Source organism: Salvelinus fontinalis, chromosome 14 (genome assembly GCF_029448725.1).
Source record: "Salvelinus fontinalis isolate EN_2023a chromosome 14, ASM2944872v1, whole genome shotgun sequence".
NCBI lineage: Eukaryota > Metazoa > Chordata > Actinopteri > Salmoniformes > Salmonidae > Salvelinus > Salvelinus fontinalis.
The window spans coordinates 38,594,415-38,621,673 of NC_074678.1; the positions used below are offsets into that span (position 1 = coordinate 38,594,415).

General features: G+C 44.1%; 1 protein-coding gene across 2 annotated transcripts in view; it reads right to left on the reverse strand.

The window, feature by feature from the left end:
- Nucleotides 1-9,179: 9,179 nt before the first annotated feature.
- slc1a7b (solute carrier family 1 member 7b) overlaps nt 9,180-27,259 on the reverse strand; it is a 104,833-nt gene continuing 86,753 nt past the window's right edge. Inside the window, exons 8-12 of one of the 2 annotated variants that reach the window (XM_055861684.1) lie at nt 19,330-19,524; nt 14,917-15,051; nt 11,464-11,561; nt 11,148-11,155; nt 9,180-10,543 (exon numbers count right to left, since the gene is read on the reverse strand). In XM_055861684.1, coding sequence (XP_055717659.1) covers nt 10,271-10,543; nt 11,148-11,155; nt 11,464-11,561; nt 14,917-15,051; nt 19,330-19,524 — 709 coding nt within the window. In that variant the 3' untranslated portion in view covers nt 9,180-10,270. Of the gene's footprint in view, nt 10,544-11,147; nt 11,156-11,461; nt 11,562-14,916; nt 15,052-19,329; nt 19,525-27,259 lie in introns of both variants that reach the window. The other variant, XM_055861683.1, reaches the window with a different exon arrangement.

Below are 27,259 nucleotides of genomic sequence, written 5' to 3' on the forward strand. Positions count from 1 at the left end.
TTTTAGGTAATAGATGTACATCTTTACATATTGTGTCTTCCCTGTAAAACATTTTAAAAATCGGAAATGTTGACTGGATTCATAAGATCTGTGTCTTTCATTAGCTGTATTGGACTTTAATGTGTGAAAGTTAAATATTTTAAAAAAATATTTTTTTTGAATTTCGCGGCACTGGTTTTTCAGTGGGGGGGGGGGGGGTGTGCCGCTAGCGCCACGCTGATCCTAGACAGGTTAACACTTTTGGTTACTACATGATTCCATATGTGTTATTTCATAGTTTTGACGTCTTCACTATTATTCTACAATGTAGAAAATAGTAACAAGAAAGTAAAACCCTTGAATGAGTAGATGTGTCCAAACTTTTGACTGGTACTGTATAAAAAATGCATTTTTATTTATAAATATTTTTTTTTTTTAGATGTCAGCATATTAACTTAATAAAACATTGAGTAAATTTAAATCCTCATATAGATAGAAACAGAGACAATCCAGAACAAATGTTGAGATTTTGGTTTTGAACAACGTTCAAACAATGTTTCACAAGACTTTTCACATGTTCAAGTAATCCAACTATTAATTTTGTCTGCTTCCAAAATGGCACTCTACATACAGTTGAAGTCGGAAGTTTACATACACCTTAGCCAAATACATTTTAACGCAGTTTTTCACAATTCCTGACATTTAAAAATTCCCTGTCTTAGGTCAGTTAGGATAACCACTTTATTTTAAGAATGTGAAATGTCAGAATAATAGTAGAGAGAATTATTTATTTCAGCTTTTATTTCTTTCATCACATTCCCAGTGGGTCAGACGTTTACATACACTCAATTAGTATTTGGTAGCATTGACTTTAAATTGTTTAACTTCGGTCAAACATTTCAGGTAGCCTTCCACAAGCTTCCCACAATAAGTTGGTTGAAATTTGGCCCATTCCTCCTGACAGAGCTAGTGTAACTGAGTCAGGTTTGTAGGCCTCCTTGCTTGCACACTCTTTTTCAGTTCTGCCCACAAATTTTCTATAGGATTGAGGTCAGGGCTTTGTGATGGCCACTCCAATACCTTGCCTTGCCATTTGGAAGACCCATTTGCGACCAAGCTTTAACTTCCTGACTGATGTCTTGAGATGTTGCTTCAATATATCCACATAATTTTTTCATCCTCATGATGCTATCTATTTTGTAAAGTGCACCAGTCCCTCCTGCAGCAAAGCACCCCCACAACATGATGCTGCCACCCCCGTGCTTCACGGTTGGGATGGTGTTCTTCGGCTTGCAAGCGTCCCCCTTTTTCCTTCAAACATAATGATGGTCATTATGGCCAAACAGTGCTATTTTTGTTTCATCAGACCAGAGAATGTTTCTCCAAGAAGTACAATCTTTGTCCCCATGTGCAGTTGCAAACCGTAGTCTGGCTTTTTTATGGCGGTTTTGGAGCAGTGGCTTCTTCCTTGCTGAGCGGCCTTTTTAGCTTATGTCGATATAGGACTCGTTTTACTGTGGATATAGATACTTTCGTACCTGTTTCCTCCAGCATCTTCACAAGGTCCTTTGCTGTTGTTCTGGGATTGATTTGCACTTTTTGCACCAAAGTACCTTCATCTCTAGGAGACAGAATGCATCTCCTTCCTGAGGGTGTGAAGGCTGCGTGGTCCCATGGTGTTTATACTTGCATACTATTGTTTGTACAGCTGAACGTGGTACCTTCAGGCATTTGGAAATTGCTCCCAAGGATGTACCAAACTTGTGGAGGTCTTGGGTGATTTTCCCATGATGTCAAGCAAAGAGGCACTGAGTTTGAAGGTAGGCCTTGAAATACATCCACAGTTACACCTCCAATTGACTCAAATTATGTCAATTAGCCTATCAGAAGCTTCTAAATCATTGACATGATTTTCTGTAATTTTCCAAGCTATTTAAAGGCACAGTCAACTTAGTGTATGTAAACTTCTGACCCACTGGAATTGTGATACAATGAATTATAAGTTAAATAATCTGTCTGTAAACAATTGTTGGAAAAATTACTTGTGTCATGCAAAGCAGATGTCTTAACTTACTTGCCAAAACTATAGTTTGATTAACAAGAAATTTGTGGAGTGGTTGAAAAACGAGTTTTAAAGACTCCAACCTACAGTGGGGCAAAAAAGTATTTAGTCAGCCACCAATTGTGCAAGTTCTCCCACTTAAAAAGATGAGAGAGGCCTGTAATTTTCATCATAGGTACACTTCAACTATGACAGACAAAATGAGAAGAAAAAAAATCCAGAAAATCACATTGTAGGATTTTTAATGAATTTATTTGCAAATTATGGTGGAAAATAAGTATTTGGTCAATAACAAAAGTTTATCTCAATACTTTGTTATATAGCCTTTGTTGGCAATGACAGAGGTCAAACGTTTTCTGTAAGTCTTCACAAGGTTTTCACACACTGTTGCTGGTTATTTTGGCCCATTCCTCCATGCAGATCTCCTCTAGAGCAGTGATGTTTTGGGGCTGTTGCTGGGCAACACGGACTTTCAACTCCCTCCAAAGATTTTCTATGGGGTTGAGATCTGGAGACTGGCTAGGCCACTCCAGGACCTTGAAATGCTTCTTACGAAGCCACTCCTTCGTTGCCCGGGCGGTGTGTTTGGGATCATTGTCATGCTGAAAGACCCAGCCACGTTTCATCTTCAATGCCCTTGCTGATGGAAGGAGGTTTTCACTCAAAATCTCACGATACATGTCCCCATTCATTCTGTCCTTTACACAGATCAGTCGTCCTGGTCCCTTTGCAGAAAAACATCCCCAATGCATGATGTTTCCACCCCCATGCTTCACAGTAGGTATGGTGTTCTTTGGATGCAACTCAGCATTCTTTGTCCTCCAAACACGACGAGTTGAGTTTTTACCAAAAAGTTATATTTTGGTTTCATCTGACCATATGACATTCTCCCAATCTTCTTCTGGATCATCCAGATGCTCTCTAGCAAACTTCAGACGGGCCTGGACATGTACTGGCTTAAGCAGGGGGACACGTCTGGCACTGCAGGATTTCCCTGGCGGCGTAGTGTGTTACTGATGGTAGGCTTTGTTACTTTGGTCCCAGCTCTCTGCAGGTCATTCACTAGGTCCCCCCGTGTGGTTCTGGGATTTTTGCTCACCGTTCTTGTGATCATTTTGACCCCACGGGTTGAGATCTTGCGTGGAGCCCCAGATCGAGGGAGATTATCAGTGGTCTTATATGTCTTCCATTTCCTAATAATTGCTCCCACAGTTGATTTCTTCAAACCAAGCTGCTTACCTATTGCAGATTCAGTCTTCCCAGCCTGGTGCAGGTCTACAATTTTGTTTCTGGTGTCCTTTGACAGCTCTTTGGTCTTGGCCATAGTGGAGTTTGGAGTGTGACTGTTTGAGGTTGTGGACAGGTGTCTTTTATACTGATAACAAGTTCAAACAGGTGCCATTAATACAGGTAACGAGTGGAGGACAGAGGAGCCTCTTAAAGAAGAAGTTACAGGTCTGTGAGAGCCAGAAATCTTGCTTGTTTGTAGGTGACCAAATACTTATTTTCCACCATAATTTGCAAATCCTTCAATGTGATTTTCTGGATTTCTTTTTCTCATTTTGTCTGTCATAGTTGAAGTGTACCTATGATAAAATTACAGGCCTCTCTCATCTTTTTAAGTGGGAGAACTTGCACAATTGGTGGCTGACTAAATACTTTTTTGCCCCACTGTAAGTGTATGTAAACTTCCGACTTCAACTGTATCCTATGGGACCCTGGTCAAAAGTGGTGCACTATATGGCAGAACAGTAGATCAAATAACATAGGTCTGCCTCCGGTCTGCCTGTCTGCCCAGCAGGGAAATCTATTCTCCTGCTATTTACCCTTTGTCCAACTCTACTACTACATTGTAACGGTCGTCCTCCTCCTCTTCAGAAGAAGAGGAGGAGTAGGGATTGGACCAAAGCGCAGCGTGATAGTTCGACATAACAAATTTATTATATCCAGACGAAACACGATAAACACTTGAAATGATTACCAAAATAACAAAACGACGTAGACAGACCTGAACATGGAACTTACATAAATACACGAAGAACTCACGAACAGGAACAGACTACATATACGAACGACAACGAAACAGTCCCGTGTGGTGCAACATACACAGACACGGAAGACAACCACCCACAAACAAACAGTGTGAACAGCCTACCTTTATATGGTTCTCAATCAGAGGAAACGTCAAACAACTGTCTCTGATTGAGAACCATATAAGGCTAATTCCCAATGACCTAAACATAGAAACACAAAACATAGAATGCCCACCCCAACTCACGTCCTGACCAACTAAACACATACAAAAATAACAGAAAACAGGTCAGGAATGTGACAGAACCCCCCCCTCAAGGTACGAACTCCGGACGCACCACCAAAGTCTAGGGGAGGGTCTGGGTGGGCATCTGTCCACGGTGGCGGCTCAGGCTCTGGGCGTGGTCCCCATCCCACCATAATCACTCCCTGCTTCCGTATCCCCCTCTCAATGACCACCCTCCAAATAAACCCACCTAAATTAAGGGGCATCACCGGGATAAGGAGCAGCACCGGGATAAGGGGCAGCTCTGGACTGAGGGACGGCAGCTCCGGACTGAGGGACGGCAGCTCCGGACTGAGGGACGGCAGCACCGGACTGGATGGTGGATCCTGGCTGGCTGGCTCTGGCGGATCCTGGCTGGCTGGCTCTGGCGGATCCTGGCTGTATGACGGCTCTGGCGGATCCTGGCTGGATGACGGCTCTGGCGGATCCTGGCTGGATGACGGCTCTGGCGGATCCTGGCTGGATGACGGCTCTGGCGGATCCTGGCTGGATGACGGCTCTGGCGGATCCTGGCTGGATGACGGCTCTGGCTGGTCATGGCTGGATGACGGCTCTGGCTGGTCATGGCTGGATGACGGCTCTGGCTGGTCATGGCTGGATGACGGCTCTGGCTGGTCATGGCTGGATGACGGCTCTGGCTGGTCATGGCTGGATGACTGCTCTGGCTGGTCATGGCTGGATGACTGCTCTGGCTGGTAATGGCTCGCTGACGGCTCTGGCTGATCCTGTCTGGCGGAAGGCTCTGGCTGATCCTGTCTGGCGAAAGGCTCTGGCTGATCCTGTCTGGCGGAAGGCTCTGGCTGATCCTGTCTGGCGGAAGGCTCTGGCTGATCCTGTCTGGCGGAAGGCTCTGGCTGATCCTGTCTGGCGGAAGGCTCTGGCTGATCCTGTCTGGCGGAAGGCTCTGGCTGATCCTGTCTGGCGGAAGACTCTGGCTGATCCTGTCTGGCGGAAGGCTCTGGCTGATCCTGTCTGGCGGAAGGCTTTGGCTGATCCTGTCTGGCGGGAGGCTCTAGCGGCTCCTGTCTGGCGGAAGGCTCTATCGGCTCCTGTCTGGCGGACGGCTCTGAAGGCTCATGGCAGACGGGCGGCTTTGCAGGCTCAGTACAGACGGGCGGCTTTGAAGGCTCAGTACAGACGGGCAGTTCATGCGGCGCTTGGCAGACGGACAGTTCAGACGGCGTTGGGCAGACGGGCAGTTCAGGCGCCGTTGGGCAGACGGGCAGTTCAGGCGCCGTTGGGCAGACGGGCAGTTCAGGCGCCGCTGGGCAGACGGCAGACTCTGGCCGGCTGAGACGCACTGTAGGCCTGGTGCGCGGTGCCGGAACTGGAGGTACCGGGCTAAAGACACGCACCTTCAGGCTAGTGCGGGGAACAACAACAGGGCACACTGGACTCTCAAGGCGTACAATAGGCCTGGTGCGTGGTACCGGCACTGGTGGTACCGGGCTGAGGGCACGCACATCAGGGCGAGTACGGGGAGAAGGAACAGTGCGTACAGGGCTCTGGAGAAGCACAGGAGGCTTGATGCGTGGTGCCGGAACTGGAGGCACTGGGCTGGAGACACGCACCACAGGGAGAGTGAGTGGAGGAGGAACAGGGCTCTGGAGACGCACTGGAAGCCTGGTGCGTGGTGTAGGCACTGGTGGTACTGGGCTGGGAGATGGCGCTGGAAATACCAGACCGTGCAGGCGTACTGGCTCCCTTGAGCACTGAGCCTGCCCAACCTTACCTGGTTGTATGCTCCCCGTCGCCCGACCAGTGCGGGGAGGTGGAATAACCCGCACCGGGCTATGTAGGCGAACCGGGGACACCATGCGTAAGACTGGTGCCATGTAAGCCTGCCCGAGGAGACGCACTGGTGGCCAGATGTGTAGAGCCGGCTTCATGGCACTTGGCTCAATGCTCAATCTGGCCCGGCCGATAGAGGAGCTGGTATGTACCGCACCGGGCTATGCACACGTACAGGAGACACCATGCGCTCTACTGCGTAACACGGTGTCTGCCCGTACTTTCGCTCTCCACGGTAAGTACAGGGAGTAGGCGCAGGTCTCCTACCTGACTTCGCCACTCTCCCTTTTAGCCCCCCCAGACATTTTTGGGGTTTATTTTCGGGTTTCCAGCCACGTCTCCTTGCTGCCTCCTCATACCACCGATCCTGGGCTTTCGCTGACTCCATCGCCTCCCGAGAGCGGCGGTTCTCTCCTGTCTGAGCCCAGGGTCCTTTTCCAGACAATATTTCCTCCCAAGTCCGCGAGTCCTGGTTTTTAGGTCGCTGCTGCTGGTTCCTCTCACGCTGCTTGATCCTATTGGGTGGGTGGTTCTGTAACGGTCGTCCTCCTCCTCTTCAGAAGAAGAGGAGGAGTAGGGATTGGACCAAAGCGCAGCGTGATAGTTTGACATAACGAATTTATTATATCCAGACGAAACATGATAAACACTTGAAATGATTACCAAAATAACAAAACGACGTAGACAGACCTGAACATGGAACTTACATAAATACACAAAGAACTCACGAACAGGAACAGACTACATACACGAACGACAACGAAACAGTCCCGTGTGGTGCAACATACACAGACACGGAAGACAACCACCCACAAACAAACAGTGTGAACAGCCTACCTTTATATGGTTCTCAATCAGAGGAAACATCAAACACCTGTCTCTGATTGAGAACCATATAAGGCTAATTCCCAATGACCTAAACATAGAAACACAAAACATAGAATGCCCACCCCAACTTACGTCCTGACCAACTAAACACATACAAAAATAACAGAAAACAGGTCAGGAACGTGACATACATTCAATCTAAAAGAGAGCAAAAGAAAAGTCCGGGATGTAGGGAGGCAGGAAAGTCATTGAGTACAACACAGGGTAATAAAACAGAATAGAGATAAACAACTGTGAGTGAGTGAGGTGGAGATACATTTCACCAAAAATGCCTGACATTTACTGCTCCCCGAGACAAATCCAATATTTTACTCAGTGGGTAAAATTGTCTCATTCACTTGGGCCAGTTTGATCTTCCTTGTTAAAGCAGTTTGGAGAGACATAATAATTTTCGATTGAATTACACCATCATTGATCTCTCTAAGAAGTGTGGATATACTGTATGTTCAGGACTGACTGGGCTGATGGAATGTAAAGGCGTCGTCCCTCAACACACGTGAACAGCGGAGAATTACTCAATTGGTGTGCAAATCATAGAGTGATGAGAAACATGCGAGCAGAGCAAAATCCTGAGGCCAATGCTGCACGACACACTTAGAATGTCACAGCCTCTTAGTTCCATAGTTTCTATGATTCCACAGTTCTATATTCCAAACAACTACCTCTGTGACGACAGGCCAACGGATGCTCTACGAAGTTTCTGTAACCGAGCAGAATAAAACGCTGGATGTTGCGCTTGTTTTTTTCAAGACTGCCAATTATAGAAGGGCTGAGTTAGTTCTAGGAAATATATATAATGGAAAGAAACACATGATAATCTACTGTAGTTGTGTGTGACATAAGAGACCAGCATTGACATAATTGTAATTGATGGCCACTTTGCACAGAACATGATGACTACCATTTAGTACAAAACAGCAGGTAACCCAACCAACCAACTAATTCACAGTGGTGGAAAAAGTACCCAATTGTCATACTTGAGTAAAAGTAAAAATACATCAATAGAAAATGACTCAAGTGAAAAGTAAATGTAATTGATCAAATATACTTAAGTATTAAAAGTAAAAGTATAAAACATTTCAAAGTCCCTAAATTAAGCAAACCAGTCGGCATAATTTTCTTGTTTTTTATTTATTTACGGATAGCAATGGGCACACTCCAACAATCAGACATCATTTACAAACAAAGCATGTGTTTAGTGAGTCCACCAGATAAGAGACTGTAGGGATGACCAGGGATGTTCTTTTAAAAAGTGTGTGAATTAGACAATTTTATTGTCCTGCTATGCATTCAAAATGTAATGAGTACTTTTGGGTGTCAGGGAAAATGTATGGAGTAAGTACATAATTTTCTTTAGGAATGTAGTGAAGTAAAAGTGGTTCAAAATATAAATAGCAAAGTAAAGTAGAGATACCCCGAAAAACTACTTAAGTAGTACTTTTAAGTATTTTTACTTAAGTACTTTACACCACTTTTACTGAATCATGTTTCGTGTAAGCATCACCTCTATTCACATGTAATTTAAATGTTATATCTTCCAAAAAAGAAAAAAAGTTAAATGGGCAAAGCATTAAAAATAATGTAACCTTTGTCTATCAGTGCACAAAAAGATTGAGAAGCCTTCATCTATAGGGTAACATCAATGGTATTTCATGATCAGTAGCAAGGTGGTTAAACCTTGAAAAGTCCTCTTTCCCCCGCTCAGCATCACCGGCTTCGTTAAGGCAAAAAATTTAAATAAATAAAAGAGAAGAAGAAAATGAAAGAAGGGGGCAGTTTTTTGAAAGATCAATGTCTCTCAGATTAGACTTTAGCCAGCAGATCCGACCCACTTGCTTACAGCTGCACCAGGGTTGGACAGCATTGCTGTGTGAAAAAAGACACTTCGGAGCCGCCGTGACATATGGCTTGGAAAACGTACCTCAATCCAGGGATGAGAAATGCATTATACTCCGAATTGTCCCATTATCCCAACTGTTACGCTGAGAAGAATGAATGATTGCTTATCACAGGCCCTAAACTTAGCAGTTGTTCAATCTTATCGGTGTAACAGTTTGGATAATGGGACAATTCCGAGTACAAAGCATTTCTCATCCCTGGATTGAGGTACGTTTTCCGAGCCATATCTTGCGCCGGCTCTACGGTGTCAATGTACACAGGAATGCTCTCTGACCCTAGTGCAGCTGTAAGCAAGCGGGTCGGATCTGCTGGCTAATTAGACTTCTGACATCTTGTCGTCCTCTCTCTTCTGCTCGGTTTCATGACAAAGAGAGCTGTCTGATTCACTTATTTTATGTTGCAGACAGTGACAGTAGCGAGAGCCACAAAACTTACTCATATGGCCCATTTGCGCTCTTTAGCAGAAATGTTGCTCAGGATGACAATAAAATTATCAAGAAATAAATATTATAAAATTGAAATATCAAAGACAATATCTACGTACCTCAAGCAATGCAAATAGTATTACAAGTATGTATACATTTCTAAGAGTGGAGAAAGTTCTTCCACCTTGCAGAGTGTTCACAGGCCCACACACATACAGTAAGTGCACACAGACTGAGCATCTCCTGCTACTCGGCTATGGGATGTACAGGTAGGTGGGCATGTGTGTACAGATGGTCTGGAAAGTGAACATTGTGTACTGTATAGGTAGTCTGGAAAGTGAACAGTGTGTACATGTGATATAGAAAGTGAACAGTGTGTATAGGTGGTCTGGAAAGTGAACAGCATATACAGAACGTCCTCCTTTTGGCAATAAAAATCCACAGTCACGGTGCTTCAGTTATCCCAGCTAGTGTTGTGTCCACTGTAGAGAAGGAGTCTTTGAAGGAATCCTGGAAAATTATTATTTCCCAGTACATCACTGTCAGGTTTCAGAGAAGCCTGTACTTCCCCCATCCCGATGCTCCCTACCTATATCCACCATCCATGGAAGCACAGGACAAAGTCTTGTCACAAATCTCACGTTTCTCACAAACAAAACAGAAAATGAAAATGAGTGACTCGATCAGTCAACAATAACAATAAAAAATAAGATGGGATCCATCATTGCTCTCTCTGTTCATCTGTTCATCCATCTTCACCTCTATAAGTTCCAGTGGCGTTGGCCTTTCATTCCGACGTACTGAACCACGAGACTCAGTTGAAAAAGAGCGCCTCCGACTGGTGATGGACTGTGGAGCTTTCCACATCAGTCCTGCTGGGATGAGTGGTGGTGAGGTGAGGTTTGGGACCTATACGTTGGTCTCCAGGCCATTCATGTCAATGGCACAGTGATCCTTATCCTTCTTCAGCTGCCTGGGAGGCACAGGGGGCTTTTTCCTCTCCGGAGGGGGAGGGGGCCGCACCCCTTCCTCCAGCTGCATGAGGCGGGCCACGTCGGGGGGGAAGGCGTCTGGTTGGACCCCTGAGCCCTGGGGAGGTGGCTGGAAGCTACCGTTGTTGTTCTCACAGTTCATATGCTGCTGGATGTTTATCATGGGCTTGGTCTCACAGATCAGAGGTACCTAGGAGAGAGGGGGGGGGGGGGGGGGGGTGGAAAAAGAGAAGGAGAGAAAGAAGGAGCAATGGAAATAGAGGGAGAGAGAGAGAGAGAGCAAGAGACAGGTAGGATGGGGAGAGATTGAAATAAATGGAAAGAAAGCGAGAGAGGGAGAAAGGGAAAGGGTGAGAGGAAGATGGATTAAGGTACAGATGGGGAAAAATGTAGAGGCATATAGATAGACATTATAAGTCAAACGTTTCCAGACATGCCTCATACAAAACATAGTGAGTGAGTCTCTAGCTTATTCATTTGTGTTGAAAAAGAATGTACATCATGATAAGCCCACCACAGTCTATTTTTGTAGATGAAAAACGTTTGCAAGGTTTTCAACTATAAAACAACAAGAACCTTGTCCTTGTCAAAATGTCTCCCTGAATTCAAAATGAAAAATTAACTGTTTTTTTACATAAAAAATCAAAATTCCTGATAAAGCGCTAAAGTCAGATATTCACACTATTGTTGTTGACAGACTACAGTCATGTCGCTCTGAGCTCTGAGCCATAGCATTAACATCCAGCAGAGTGGGACAATTGGATATAGCAGCCAGGTTACTCAGTGGGTCTTGCCCTCAGCTCTCTTCCTGAGGAAGCTGAATATGACAGGAGTTTGACTCTGTGGGGAACTAGCTAAGTTCCATGATGGCAAAGGTAACACTAATGAGCCAAGCCGAGCCGTACTGTGCTGGCTACTGTTGCTGGAACCATGCTGGAAAAGAAAATATCCAAAGCACAGTACGCCTCGGCATGACAGTGTGATTTAAAAAAAAATCAGAGCCTCAGCACAGTAGGTCTCGGTTCAGCACAGTACGGCTCTGCTCAGCACAGTACAGCTTGGCTCAGCACAATAGTGTGAAAAGGGTATAAGACAAGCAGATACTCACACCATCTCCTTCCTTGATAAAGTCTTTTCTGCAGATATGGGCCATGATACCTGTGGCCAACGCATCCCCCATAACATTCACCATGGTCCGGAATCTGTCTCTGGAAGCAGGAGAGGAACAGGAAAGACAGGTTTAGAATAAGAGGTAGGGGGGGGGGGGGGGGGGGGGGGGGGGGGGGGGGTTTAGGGGGTTTAGGGTTAAAGGGGATTTAGGGTTAAATTTATGTGTGTGTTTTAGGGAAAATAGGATTTAATTTTTATTTTATTTTATTTTTTAATATGTTATCCCCTTTTCTCCCCAATTTTCGTGGTATCCAATCGCTAGTAATTACTATCTTGTCTCATCGCTACAACTCCCGTACGGGCTCGGGAGAGACGAAGGTCGAAAGCCACGCGTCCTCCGAAGCACAACCCAACCAAGCCGCACTGCTTCTTAACACAGCACGCCTCCAACCCGGAAGCCAGCCGCACCAATGTGTCGGAGGAAACACCGTGCACCTGGCCCCCTTGGTTAGCGCGCACTGCACCAGGCCCGCCACAGGAGTCGCTGGAGCGCGATGAGACAAGGATATCCCTACCGGCCAAACCCTCCCTAACCCGGACGATGATAGGCCAATTGTGCATCGCCCCACGGACCTCCCAGTCGCGGCCGGCTGCGACAGAGCCTGGGCGCGAACCCAGAGACTCTGGTGGTGCAGCTAGCACTGCGATGCATTGCCCTAGACCACTGCGCCACCGGAAAATAGGATTTTGAATGGGACTGAATTGTGGTAACCACAAGGTAAGCTGTACAAGACTGTGTGTGTGTGTTTGTGTTAGTTTATATGAAGAAGTTCACAAACAAAGATGGGAACTGTATCATAATTCGATACAGAAATGAAATGTATTGGGGTAAGAAACACATCTACTCATTTATAGTTTCACTGTTTAAAAAAAATATATCATGAAGAACTACAAAAGTGTTGCTAATGCTCTGCACTTTCTGGAGGACCAAGTTTTGAAATCAGTGGAATTCCTGGTGGAAGGAGAGTAGGAAAGCTAAGGGCAACCATGGCATCCATGACAGAGAGGGAGAAGTGTTCATCCATGTATACGGATGGGTAAGAGAGTCTAGCTAACTACATTTTCAGATTTTCTAATTTTGTCAGAAAGGTGTTTTTATTACTTATATCTAGCTAGCTAATATTAGCAGGCTGGCTCGCTAGCTAATGTTATGTGTATGATCTGTGCACTGTAGTAATATTATTCGTGTCTCAGAGCCATTTGCATTGCTAGTTAAAGCCTACAGTTAGCTAGCTCACGAACATTGAACCTAGTTGGTTAGCTTTAGCTGCCTTCAGATTCATGCAGGGTAGTAAAGTTATGTTGTTGGGATTATGGTTAATTGTTTAGCTAGCTAGCTACATGTCTAAACAAAAGACTCCACTATGCAAGTAACCATTTCACTGTACAGTTTACACCTTCTGTATCCTGTGCATGTGACAAATAAACGTTGATTTTATTTGATAGAATGCTTGTTTACAAGAGATGGTAATGTGAAGAACAGCATGACTTGCACTAAAGTCAAATTAGAATATAAAGTGTCCAAGTTCTAAAATTCTCTGGTAGGATGACCTGCTATTATTTAGTCACAGTCACAACAGTAAGCTATTTTCCATAATTAGCTTGCCATTTACTTGTATATAATGATCTTCTTGTGATTTTATTATAATTCATAGAAATTAGCTAAAGTTAAGATGTTGTCAGCTATGATATGGTCATTATTTGAACTGGCTAGCCAGCTAACGTAACATTAGCTAGCCAGCTAACAAGATAGAAACTAACCAAAACATTGTATCGAAAGCTGCTTTTAGTTACCTGATTTGCTACACTGACATATACTAAATTTGTGTTTACACGGATGGGTCTATTGGTGTTAAAATACATGAGTTATGCTATTTTGCTATTGCAGACGCAGCCTGTCGTTTTTGTGTTTATATTTTTTCATAATGACAACGACAAGTTTGATGTCGATTGACAATGTTTAGGATGTCACTGCGACAACTGTCTACAGACATTATAAACCAGCCTTTAGTCTTGAAATCTTTGGTTGTTTAGAACTCACTCTGTTTAGCACATGGCCTCAAATGTGAATCCTTAAAGAGATGGGTGGGGCTAAGACTTAAGAGGGTGTGCACAATGCTGAATGAGTGTAGACAAAGAAGAGCTCTCCAGTAGGTGTACCAAAACATTCAAGGGCCATTTTCTCAAAAAGTGGGGATACAAGCGTATCAACTTTCAAAGCAGAATTATTTTCCCATTGTTCCTCACCTGTAGTGTATGATATACCATTTTCTAGCTCTGATTTTCTACTTTTATCTAATGTAAAAAACACCACAGATGTGTTCGAATACTCATACTAACCGCAATATTTGTGATGTAAATTGAGTGTGTGGTGTGCTTATTGTTCATAGTATGGATATAGTTAGTACTTCAAAAGTTCCCGGATGTTGTACTAGATTCACCAAAATTTGAAGTATACAAGCAGTGGACACTATTTCCGTGCTTTTAGAGCCCATAATGTAATTCTTCCGAAAATTAACGTGGCTTCACAACATTTTCAGATTGGAAGAAAATGGCAGAAAAGATGCAGTTGAAGTCCGATGAGATCGGTAACAAATGTAAGTACAAAAAGTAAATATTAATTGCTTTAATTAATTATGACAAATGTTAAGAGAATGTTGAGCAAAGTAATACAAATAAGTTTCAAATAAGTTATGTTGGCTGACAATTTGTTAGCTACGCTAGCCTTACGAACCGCATAGCATATCACTACAGCAGTTGCTTGTATGCACCGGTATGTTAGCAAGCTACCTAACCTTAGTTGGCTAGTAATACATTCAACTTTACAGTATGTTAACTATATGCTATCCAACTAACTACCCAATTTTTATTGACTTGATTATTCACGTCATTCTTAGCTTCGCTAAGTGGTATATTCGTTGTGCGTTCTTAATGGACATTGTTAATGAAGTCGTAAGATGTCTAGCTAGTAATTTGTTATGCTAACAAGCTAGCAAGAAATTGCATAGCAACAGCATCAACTTTCGGTAGACAGGCGAAGCGCTAGTACACTCAACTGAAAAGATAGTGTTTGTTTACAGTATACTAAAAGGAACTAAAAGTATATAGTATATACTCATAAAGTATTTAGTATACAGTATGTTAGTATGGGTATTCGAACACAGCTCATTTCAAGATTTGCTACATAAGACCGAATCGAGCCAGTCAGTCAGATGTTTCCACATGACCATAATTAGGTAGCATCTGAATAATGCTACATAAACAAACTCTCTCTCACACCACTTCAGAAATAATCATAGATGCATCCCACGCACACAAAATGTCACATAACATGGAATGGGAAAACAATTATAAGCCTGACAGTAGAGGAAGTGGATCCCATATGGTACTCACAATGCCCAATCCACTGCAATGATGAGAGTGATGTCATCAGTTGGCAACCCAACAGACGTTAGCACGATCACCATAGTGACCAGACCAGCCTGTGGAATTCCTGCAGCACCGATGCTAGCTGCTGTGGCAGTGATGCTGGAAAACAGAGGGAGGTGGGATAAACACCATTATACCATACTCTATACAATAACTGATGTAGCATAAAGAGTTCACTACTAGTTTCTCCATACTTAACAACACCACTTAGCTATGTTCCCTCTGGTTGTATGTATACTAGCATACCACCATAAATGCATGCCCAATACAGTGCTTCTAAGCAGGATCCTCACCTGGATATTGGAAAAGAGCCCATATCCATAAGTTCATATTGTACTTTGTTACTTATTGTCAATGTGGCATAATGTTGCTATATTTTGCATTGGCTGACATGAACCATAATATTTGAATGAACCGTTGTTACATTTGAAGCACATAGAAAGTAGCCCTTTGAAATAAAAGCACGAAGGGACTAAACTGCATCTTCTTGTCTAAAGCTACATAACATACGTGACACACAGTCTCCATTTTGAAAGCAGGTTGTCTTTATGTGTGATATAATATTAATGGAAATCATCAACTGCTTTCCTGGTTGGTACTGTGGTACTGTTGAAGTAAAGTTATACGATTTAAAAGGGATTAGCACTATTTTCTGATTCACATTGATATTATGAAACACACTTAAAGACAACCAAGACAATCCTGCTTTGAAAATGGAGTCTGTGTGAGTTGTGCATGTTATGTGCTGTAGCTTTAGACAGGAAGATGGAGTTTAGTTTAGTTCCTTCATGCTTTTAGCCTTGTTTGTTGTTTGTTGAAAATAGAGACGCAATTCCATCTACTATAATAGCATTAAGCTGGGGTCCCTATGGCAGGGAGGGGATTCAAGGCCAAAACAAGACCGGACTGAAAAACACAGGGACATTCTATTTTGATCCCCAATTACTTTGCACTATCCTGCTTTCCTCTGCCATCACTGAGCACTTTACTCTCTCTGTCCATCTCCCTCGTTCTCTCTCTCTATTTCTCTCTGCCCATCACTCTGTCCATTTCTCTCTCTCTCTCTCTCTCGCTCTCGCTCTCTCGCTCTCTCTCTGTCCATCGCTCTCTCTCTGTCCATCGCTCTCTCTCTGTCCATCGCTCTCTCTCTGTCCATCGCTCTCTCTCTGTCCACCTCTGTCTCTCTCTCTCTGTCCATCGCTCTCTCTCTGTCCATCTCTGTCCATCTCTCTCTCTCTGTCCGTCTTTCTCTACCCCCCCTGCCCTCAGTGTATTTGGAACAGTAGTTCCTCACCCTTGTCCCCCCGTTCTTTCTACCCCTACCATGCTCCCTTTCACATCCAGTGTACTTTATGCATAGTCCATCTGTTCATCTAATTCAGGGATGGGCAACTTTGATGGGGGATAGCCACCAAAAACCTGAACTCCCACCCTCCCCAACGTGTTGCGAGCAAAACATTTTTGAAACATGTGGCTTATATTAATGCCATTATACATTAGACATCCGTGTACCGTGTGCCACTGTAAGAGACAGATCATTTTAGATAACTGTTGCCTGGCAGAACATCTAAAAGTATATTCTACTCAGCTGATGATCACCCTTTAAAACCAATGTAGCATATCACCATCACCTCCCTGCCAGTAGGAGACACCCAGTATGCTATAGGCAAGGATGGGTAACTCCAGTCCTCCAGCCAGTTTAGAATACAGTTAGTTTAATCAGCTATGTTTCCTCGGGATGGGTGAAAACTGTGACACAACTCCGGCACCCCAACTCCGGCCCCTTGTAGTTGCCCATCCCAAATATAGTTAATTTATGATGGTGACTGGAATCAGTGACTAACATTTTTATATTTCTCGTAACAGATAAATACTCTCCATGTGGGACACCTGTGTGTTTCATTGTGTGTTGCTGGGCTGGAAACAGAAAGAGGACCCCTGCATTAAATGCATCTATTCTTGTTTATACAGTATGTTCAAATACAGTGGAATTATGAAGCATTTTACTTCAAACCTGCATCATACAGTACCAGTCAAAAGTTTGGACACACCTACTCATTCTAGGGTTTTTCTTTATTTTCACTATTTTCTACATTGTAGAATAATAGTGAAGACATCAAAACTATGAAATAACACATATGGAATGATGTAGTAACCAAAAAAGTGTTAAACAAATCAAAACATGTTTTATATTTGAGATTCTTCAATGCAGCCAACCTTTGCTTTGATGACAGCTTTGCACACTCTTGGCATTCTCTCAACCACCTTCATGAGGTAGTAACCTGGAATGCATTTCAATTAACAGGTGTGCCTTGTTAGAAGAGGACGCGACTTGGGATGCCGCCTGGGCCGGCAGACTTGCGAGGGTTAACACGTTTAAATGCTTTACTCACATTGGCTGCAGTGAAGGAGAGCCCGCAGGTTTTGGTAGCGGGCCGTGTCAGTGGCACTGTATTGTCCTCAAAGCGAGCAAAGAAGTTGTTTAGTCTGTCTGGGTCCGCGATGGGGCTGGTTTTTCTTTTGTAGTGCGTGATTGACTATAGACCCTGCCCTATACCTCTCGTGTCTGAGCCGTTGAATTGCGACTCTACCTTGTCTCTATACTGACGCTTAGCTTATTGGATTGCCTTGCGGAGGGAATAGCTACACTGTTTGTATTTGGTCATGTTTCCGGTCACCTTGCCCTGATTAAAAGCAGTGGTTCGAGCTTTCAGTTTTGCGTGAATGCTGCCATCAATCCACCGTTTCTGGTTGGGGAAGGTTTTAATAGACGCTGTGGGTACATCACCGATGCACTTGCTTATAAACTCGCTCACCGAATCAGCGTATTCATCAATGTTGTTGCTCGACCCTATGCGGAACATATCCCAGTCCACGTGATCGAAACAATCTTGGGGCGTGGAATCCGATTGGTCGGACCAGCGTTGAACAGACCCGAGCGCGGGTGCTTCCTGTTTTAGTTTCTGTTTATAGGCTGGGAGCAACAAAATGGAGTCGTGGTCAGCTTTTCCGAAAGGAGGGCGGGGGAGGGCCTTATATGCGTCGCAGAAGTTAGAATAACAATGATCCAGGGTTTTGCCAGCCCGGGTTGCGCAATCGATATGCTGATAGAATTTAGGGAGCCTTGTTTTTAGATTAGCCTTGTTAAAATCCCCAGCTACAATAAATGCAGCCTCAAGATATGTGGATTCCAGTTTACAAAGAGTCGAAGGAAGTTCTTTCAGGGCCGTCGATGTGTCTGCTTGGGGGGGAATATACACGACTGTGATTATGATCAAAGAGAATTTTCTTGGTAGATAATGTGGTCGGCATTTGATTGTGAGGAATTCTAAGTCAGGTGAATAAAAGGACTTGAGCTCCTGTATCTTGTTATGATCACGCCACGTCTCATTAATCATAAGGCATACACCCTTCTTCTTACCAGAGAGATGCTTGTTTCTGTTGGCGTGTTATTTCATAGTTTTGATGTAGTTTCTTATTCTACAATGTAGAAAATAGTAAAAATAAAGAAAAACCCATGAATGAGTAGGTGTGTCCAAACTTTTGACTGGTACTGTATATTAAACCAGAGTGATCTACAGAGCGATGTGCGCTTCAAATCATTTCATTTTAAAGGGTTCTGTAAAAGAGGGCCTATACTATAAAAGCTGTCCATTTCTCCCTGTTACCTGATGGTAATGATCTGTCCAAAGTCCAGCTCGTAGTTATTGACCTGGGGGATGAAGATGGCAGCCACGGCCTCGTAGAGCGCCGTCCCGTCCATGTTGATGGTGGCGCCCACGGGGAGCACAAAGCGTGGAATCCGATTGGTCGGACCAGCGTTGAACAGACCTGAGCGCGGGTGCTTCCTGTTTTAGTTTCTGTTTATAGGCTGGGAGCAACAAAATGGAGTCGTGGTCAGCTTTTCCGAAAGGAGGGCGGGGGAGGGCCTTATATGCGTCGCAGAAGTTAGAATAACAATGATCCAGGGTTTTGTGATTATGATCAAAGAGAATTTTCTTGGTAGATAATGTGGGCGGCATTTGATTGTGAGGAATTCTAAGTCAGGTGAACAAAAGGACTTGAGTTCCTGTATCTTGTTATGATCACGCCACGTCTCATTAATCATAAGGCATACGCCCTTCTTCTTACCAGAGAGATGCTTGTTTCTGTTGGCGTGTTATTTCATAGTTTTGATGTAGTTTCTTATTCTACAATGTAGAAAATAGTAAAAATAAAGAAAAACCCATGAATGAGTAGGTGTGTCCAAACTTTTGACTGGTACTGTATATTAAACCAGAGTGATCTACAGAGCGACTGCGCTTCAAATCATTTCATTTAAAAGGGTTCTGTAAAAGAGGGCCTATACTATAAAAGCTGTCCATTTCTCCCTGTTACCTGATGGTAATGATCTGTCCAAAGTCCAGCTCGTAGTTATTGACCTGGGCAATGAAGATGGCAGCCACGGCCTCGTAGAGCGCCGTCCCGTCCATGTTGATGGTGGCGCCCACGGGGAGCACAAAGCGGATAATGCGTCGGTCGATGTGGTTGTTCTCCAGGAGGCACTTGAAGGTGATAGGCAGCGTTGCAGAGCTGGGGAGAAATAGAGCGACCGAGGGGGACAAAATTACAGCTGGGGAGAGTTGGAGGAAGACAACACCGAGTTGAAGGTGGCAGAGCTGTAGAGAGACAAAGGAAGACATCACAGAGCTAAAGGTGATGCCAGTGTGGCAGAGCTGTAGAGAGACAAAGGAAGACATCACAGAGCTAAAGGTGATGCCAGTGTGGCAGAGCTGTAGAGAGATAAAGGAAGACATCATAGAGCTAAAGGTGATGGCAGTGTGGCAGAGCTGTAGAGAGATAAAGGAAGACATCACAGAGCTAAAGGTGATGCCAGTGTGGCAGAGCTGTAGAGAGATAAAGGAAGACATCATAGAGCTAAAGGTGATGGCAGTGTGGCAGAGCTGTAGAGAGATAAAGGAAGACATCATAGAGCTAAAGGTGATGGCAGTGTGGCAGAGCTGTAGAGAGATAAAGGAAGACATCATAGAGCTAAAGGTGATGGCAGTGTGTCAGAGCTGTAGAGAGATAAAGGAAGCCATCATAGAGCTAAAGGTGATGGGAGTGTGGCAGAGCTGTGGAGAGATAAAGGAAGACATCATAGAGCTAAAGGTGATGGAAGAGTGGCAGAGCTGTGGAGAGATAAAGGAAGACATCATAGAGCTAAAGGTGATGGCAGTGTGGCAGAGCTGTAGAGGGATAAAGGAAGACATCATAGAGCTAAAGGTGATGGCAGTGTGGCAGAGCTGTAGAGAGATAAAAGAAGACATCATAGAGCTAAAGGTGATGGAAGAGTGGCAGAGCTGTGGAGAGATAAAGGAAGACATCATAGAGCTAAAGGTGATGGCAGTGTGGCAGAGCTGTAGAGGGATAAAGGAAGACATCATAGAGCTAAAGGTGATGGCAGTGTGGCAGAGCTGTGGAGAGATAAAGGAAGACATCATAGAGCTAATGGTGATGGCAGTGTGGCAGAGCTGTGGAGAGATAAAGGAAGACATCATAGAGCTAAAGGTGATGGGAGTGTGGCAGAGCTGTGGAGAGATAAAGGAAGACATCATAGAGCTAAAGGTGATGGCAGTGTGGCAGAGCTGTAGAGAGATAAAGGAAGACATCATAGAGCTAAAGGTGATGGCAGTGTGGCAGAGCTGTAGAGGGATAAAGGAAGACATCATAGAGCTAAAGGTGATGGCAGTGTGGCAGAGCTGTGGAGAGATAAAGGAAGACATCATAGAGCTAATGGTGATGGCAGTGTGGCAGAGCTGTGGAGAGATAAAGGAAGACATCATAGAGCTAAAGGTGATGGTAGTGTGGCAGTGCTGTGGAGAGATAAAGGAAGACATCATAGAGCTAAAGGTAATGGCAGTGTGGCAGAGCTGTAGAGAGATAAAGGAAGACATCATAGAGCTAAAGGTGATGGCAGTGTGGCAGAGCTGTGGAGAGATAAAGGAAGACATCATAGAGCTAAAGGTGATGGCAGTGTGGCAGAGCTGTAGAGAGATAAAGGAAGACATCATAGAGCTAAAGGTGATGGCAGTGTGGCAGAGCTGTAGAGAGCTGGAGGAGGACATCATAGAGCGAAAGGTGATGGCAGTGTGGCAGAGCTGTGGAGAGATAAAGGAAGACATCATAGAGCTAAAGGTGATGGCAGTGTGGCAGAGCTGTGGATAGCTGTAGGAGGACATCATAGAGCTAAAGGTGATGGCAGTGTGGCAGAGCTGTAGAGAGATAAAGGAAGACATCATAGAGCTAAAGGTGATGGAAGAGTGGCAGAGCTGTGGAGAGATAAAGGAAGACATCATAGAGCTAAAGGTGATGGTAGTGTGGCAGTGCTGTGGAGAGATAAAGGAAGACATCATAGAGCTAAAGGTAATGGCAGTGTGGCAGAGCTGTAGAGAGATAAAGGAAGACATCATAGAGCTAAAGGTGATGGCAGTGTGGCAGAGCTGTGGAGAGATAAAGGAAGACATCATAGAGCTAAAGGTGATGGCAGTGTGGCAGAGCTGTAGAGAGATAAAGGAAGACATCATAGAGCTAAAGGTGATGGCAGTGTGGCAGAGCTGTGGAGAGCTGGAGGAGGACATCATCGAGCTAAAGGTGATGGCAGTGTGGCAGAGCTGTGGAGAGATAAAGGAAGACATCATAGAGCTAAAGGTAATGGCAGTGTGGCAGAGCTGTAGAGAGATAAAGGAAGACATCATAGAGCTAAAGGTGATGGCAGTGTGGCAGAGCTGTGGAGAGATAAAGGAAGACATCATAGAGCTAAAGGTGATGGCAGTGTGGCAGAGCTGTAGAGAGATAAAGGAAGACATCATAGAGCTAAAGGTGATGGCAGTGTGTCAGAGCTGTAGAGAGATAAAGGAAGACATCATAGAGCTAAAGGTGATGGCAGTGTGGCAGAGCTGTAGAGAGATAAAGGAAGACATCATAGAGCTAAAGGTGATGGCAGTGTGGCAGAGCTGTAGAGAGATAAAGGAAGACATCATAGAGCTAAAGGTGATGGCAGTGTGGCAGAGCTGTAGAGAGATAAAGGAAGACATCATAGAGCTAAAGGTGATGGCAGTGTGGCAGAGCTGTGGAGAGCTGGAGGAGGACATCATCGAGCTAAAGGTGATGGCAGTGTGGCAGAGCTGTGGAGAGATAAAGGAAGACATCATAGAGCTAAAGGTGATGGCAGTGTGGCAGAGCTGTAGAGAGCTGGAGGAGGACATCATAGAGCGAAAGGTGATGGCAGTGTGGCAGAGCTGTGGAGAACTGGATGAGGACATCATAGAGCTAAAGGTGATGGCAGTGTGGCAGAGCTGTAGAGAGCTGGAGGAGGACATCATAGAGCTAAATGTGATGGCAGTGTGGCAGAGCTGTGGAGAGATAAAGGAAGACATCATAGAGCTAAAGGTGATGGCAGTGTGGCAGAGCTGTGGAGAGCTGGAGGAGGACATCATAGAGCTAAAGGTGATGGCAGTGTGGCAGAGCTGTGGAGAGCTGGAGGAGGATGACACATTAAAGGTCAACAGGAAATGAAGTCATGAGACAGGTTATTTGTGCATTTTATTGCCATACGACATCACCACCTGTTCTTTTTATTTCAATATATAAAGAGAAGTGTACTTCATTATGTTAAAAGAGCTTAGAAGAGCAAACAATTACAATGAACCTTTATTCTGCTTTGGGGAGAACAGATGGTGCATTTACAGCAGCTATTAAGTTTCATGATTAACTCCAAAATAACCCCCTTATGAAACTTAGGATGTACAATCTCAAAGCACAGAGCAAGTTGAGATGTAATGTTTGTTTCTTCTTTGGATGTCTGTCTGCTCAATCTGTCAGTGGACAGACATGAAGGTTAAACACACACACACACACACACACACACACACACACACACACACACACACACACACACACACACACACACACACACACACACACACTTCCGCAGCCAACCTTTTGGGGACATACAGTTCAGTCCCATTCAAAATCCTATTTTCCCTAAACCTGTACCCTAACCTTGACCTTAGTGAACAGCCCACACCTACAGTTGAAGTCGGAAGTTTACATACACTTAGGTTGGAGTAATTAAAACTCTTTTTTCAACCACTCCACAAATTTTATGTTAACAAACTAAACTAAATTTCACTGTATCACAATTCCAGTGGGTCAGAAGTTTACATACACTAAGTTGACTGTGCCTTTAAACAGCTTGGAAAATTCCACAAAATTATGTCATGGCTTTAGAAGCTTCTGATAGGCTAATTGACATAATTTGAGTCAATTGGAGGTGTACCTGTGGGTATATTTCAAGGCCTACCTTCAAACTCAGTGCCTCTTTGCTTGACATCATGGGGAAATCAAAAGAAATCAGCCAAAACCTCAGAAAAAAATTGTAGACCTCCTTACTTAATTTTCTCACGCTGTATACAGATATTTCTATAGTGTTATTGACTCTACGTTTGTTAATCCCATGTGCAACTCTGTGTTGTTGTTTTTGTCGCACTGCTTTGCTTTGTAAAAACAATAGTACGCAAGTATAAACACCATGGGACCACGCAGCCATCATACTCCTCAGGAAGGAGACGCGTTCTGTCTACTAAAGATGAACGTACTTTTGTGCGAAAAGTGCAAATCAATCCCAGAACAACAGCAAAGGACCTTGTGAAGATGCTGGAGGAAACAGGTACAAAAGTATCTACATTCACAATAAAACAAGTCCAATATCGACATAACCCGAAAGGCCGCTCAGCAAGGACAAAGCCACTGCTCCAAAACCGCCATAAAGCCAGACTATGGTTTGTAACTGCACATGGGGACAAAGATCGTACTTTTTGGAGAAATGTCCTCTGGTCTGATGAAACAAAATAGAACTGTTTGGCCATAATGACCATCATTATGTTAGGAGGAAAAAGAGGGACGCTTGCAAGCCGAAGAACACCATCAACTGTGAAACACGGGGGTGGCAGCATTAAGTTGTGGGGGTGCTTTGCTGCAGGAGGGACTAGTGCACTTCACAAAATAGATGGCATCATGAGGAATGACAAGGATGTGGATATTTTGAAGCAACATCTCAAGACATCAGTCAGGAAGTTAAAGCTTGGTCGTAAATGGGTCTTCCAAATGGACAATGACCACAAGCATACTTCCAAATTTGTGGCAAAATGGCTTATGGACAAAGTTAAGGCATTGGAGAGGCCATCACAAAGCCCTGACTTCAATCCTGTAGAAAATTTGTGGGCAGAACTGAAAAAGCGGGTGCGAGCAAGGAAGCCTACAAACCTGACTCAGTTACATCAGCTCTGCCAGGAGGAATGGGCCGAAATTCACCCAATTTATTGTGGGAAGCTTGTGGAAGGATATCCAAAACTTTTGACCCAAGGTATTCTGTCATTTCACATTCTTAAAATAAAGTGGTGATCCTCACTGACCTAAGGGATTTTTACTAGGATTAAATGTCAGAAATTGTGAAAACTGAGTTTAAATGTATTTGGCTAAGGTGTATGTAAACTTCTGACTTCAACTGTATTCTTAACCCTTTCCCGATTCTGGGTCCGTATCCCTATCCCCCCATCCTATCCCTGCACTCCACCCTCATATCTTTCCCAGACCCTCTGTTCCCATCCCTCCAACAGATACAGAACCTCAGATTATACCCCTCATCAGCACATTCTCAGACAAACAGAATCCTTCATTCCAGACTTAAAGCCCCATTCACCCAAACACAATATACATTTCCCCCACTCCCGGAATTCAGACCTATATCAGCATTCCGCAGAAAACCCAACCTAAGGGATCTCTTAGTCTATGCAAAATGTTCCAATAAACCCACTCCTACACTACCTACTGAACAACAGTACTATAGACAACTCCCACTCATTCAAAATCTACATGCACAATCCTCCAGTTCTGTCCCACAACTCATGACCATTCAGAGCACCAACATTGTCTATGCCATAACATGCACATTATGCCACAACATTTCTATAGGAGAAACCAGTCCCACAGTCTTGACATGCCTCAAACAGCACCACTACACAATTGAAAAAAATAACATATTACAAACACACCTGGTAAAACACTTTCAAAACCACCCTACAACCTCCCTCTGCATCACCAGTCTGGAGATGAAAGCCTCCTGGACCATAAGCCATAGAAGAGCAGCTGTATCCAGTTGGATAGCAAAACTTAAGACCTTGGCTCCACTTGTTATGAATGGTAAAGAGCATTGACGGTGGGAGTTAGTGAGGGCCTAATTAAGAGATCCAGAGGGGCCACCGACACGAGGAGGAAGTTCAATTAAAAATAATGTATTTATATATAGAAACAGGGCAGAAAGTTGAAATAGGCCCGTGCAACCCATGGTTTGATACCAGCATAAACAGAAAGCTTCTTAAACCTAACCCTAACCTTAACCCTCGGCAGGTTGCCTAGTGGTTAGAGTGTTGGACTAGTAACTGAACGGTTGCAAGATTGAATCCCTGAGCTGACAAGGTAAAAATCTGTTGTTCTGCCCCTGAACAAGGCAGTTAACCCACTGTTCTTAGGCCATCATTGAAAATAAGAATTTGTTCTTAACTGACTTGCCTAGTTAAATAAAGGTAAAAAAACTAACCCACTATCCATAATCCCCCTAGAAATAGCATTTGACCTTGTGTGGACCAACAAAATGTCCCCAATTGGTCAAGTGTTTGTTGGTTTACTATTCTTGTGGGGAATTCTGGTCCCCACAAGTATATTCACACACACACACACACACACACACACACACACACACACACACACACACACACACACACACACACAGAGAGAGAGCTCCCGTTTCCTCCAACACTCACCTCTCACCCCTTCTACCTATCCTTAATAAAGAGATACTCTTCTTTTTCGACACCACACTCCAAAAAGCAAGTCCTGCTGGCTCTAGTTTAGTGACCGCATAACTTCTTTTTATAATAAACATTAAAGTGTTGAAATTGTTTGCCTAGTCAACTTACACACAGATCTGACACACACCCCTACCATACCAGACATGCCACCATGGGGTCTTTTCACAGTCCCCAGGTCCAGAACAAATTCAAGAAAGCATGCAGTACTATATAGAGCCATTATTACATGAAACTCGCATCTCATATTGCTCGAATGAACAGCAAACCTGGTTTCAAAAACAGATAAAGCAACACCTCACGGCACAATGCCTCTCCCCTATTTAACCTAGATATTTTGTGTGTATGTATTGATATGGAGGCTATGTGTGCTGTTTTTAAATGTCCTTGAGCTGTTCTTGTCTATTAATGTTCTGTATTATGTCATGTTTCATCCTAATAAAATACCAAATACCTCCTTTCACCCCCCTCTTTTCCCCTCCCTCCTCTCCCCTCCCTCTCACTTCCGTTCTCTCACCTCCTTCTCCCCTCCCCCGTCTCCCCTCCCACCTCCCTCTTCTCCCTCCTTTTACCTCCCTCCTCTCACCTCCCTCTTCCCTCCTCTCACCTTCCTCCTCTCTCCTCCCTCCCTCCTCCCTCCTCCTCACTCCTGTCTTCTCCCTGCTCTCTCCTTCCTCCCAGTCTGACACAACTCTGGAAACATACAATGTGTGGCATCTGAAATATCTGGGATGGTGGGTGTGGTATGTGTGTAATTAATTACATGAATAGGATCTTAACCTTGGAGTTAAACACATTATAGCCTCTAGCCTATTCATGAATGCTCCAAGGCCTTTTACCTCATTGTCATGTTTTACCATGCTTTGATTAGCAGGCTCTTTATTTTTAAAGAAGGGCATATTTGAAGGCTGTTGCTAGGTTATCATTATGTGCCAATGAAATGTTAACACGGCAATGGGTACTGTACTTGACTATTGTTCCGGTTTGGTGCCTTTCTTACATATGTTTTTAAGCCTTTCTTACGTCAAACACACTACAGAAACCCACCCCTTTTGTGACATAAAAGGAAGCTCTAGTGCATACACTGGGAGAAAAAAAAGATGGTGATTCAACTTACAATTGTAAGGCAACCAGCTGGAATAGGATTGTGAGTTTACTCAACATTTGGGACTATATAGCTGAACAAACATACATTCTCAAGTTGAATGTTAGGTTGAGTGAACATACACTGAGTGTACAAAACATTAAGAACACCTTCCTAATATTGAGTTGCATCCCCCTCTTTTGCCCTAAGAATAGCCTCAATTAGTCGGGGCATGGACTCTACAAGGTGTCGAAAGCGTTCCACAGGGATGCTGTGTTGACTCCAATGCTTCCCACAGTTTTGTCAAGTTGGTTGG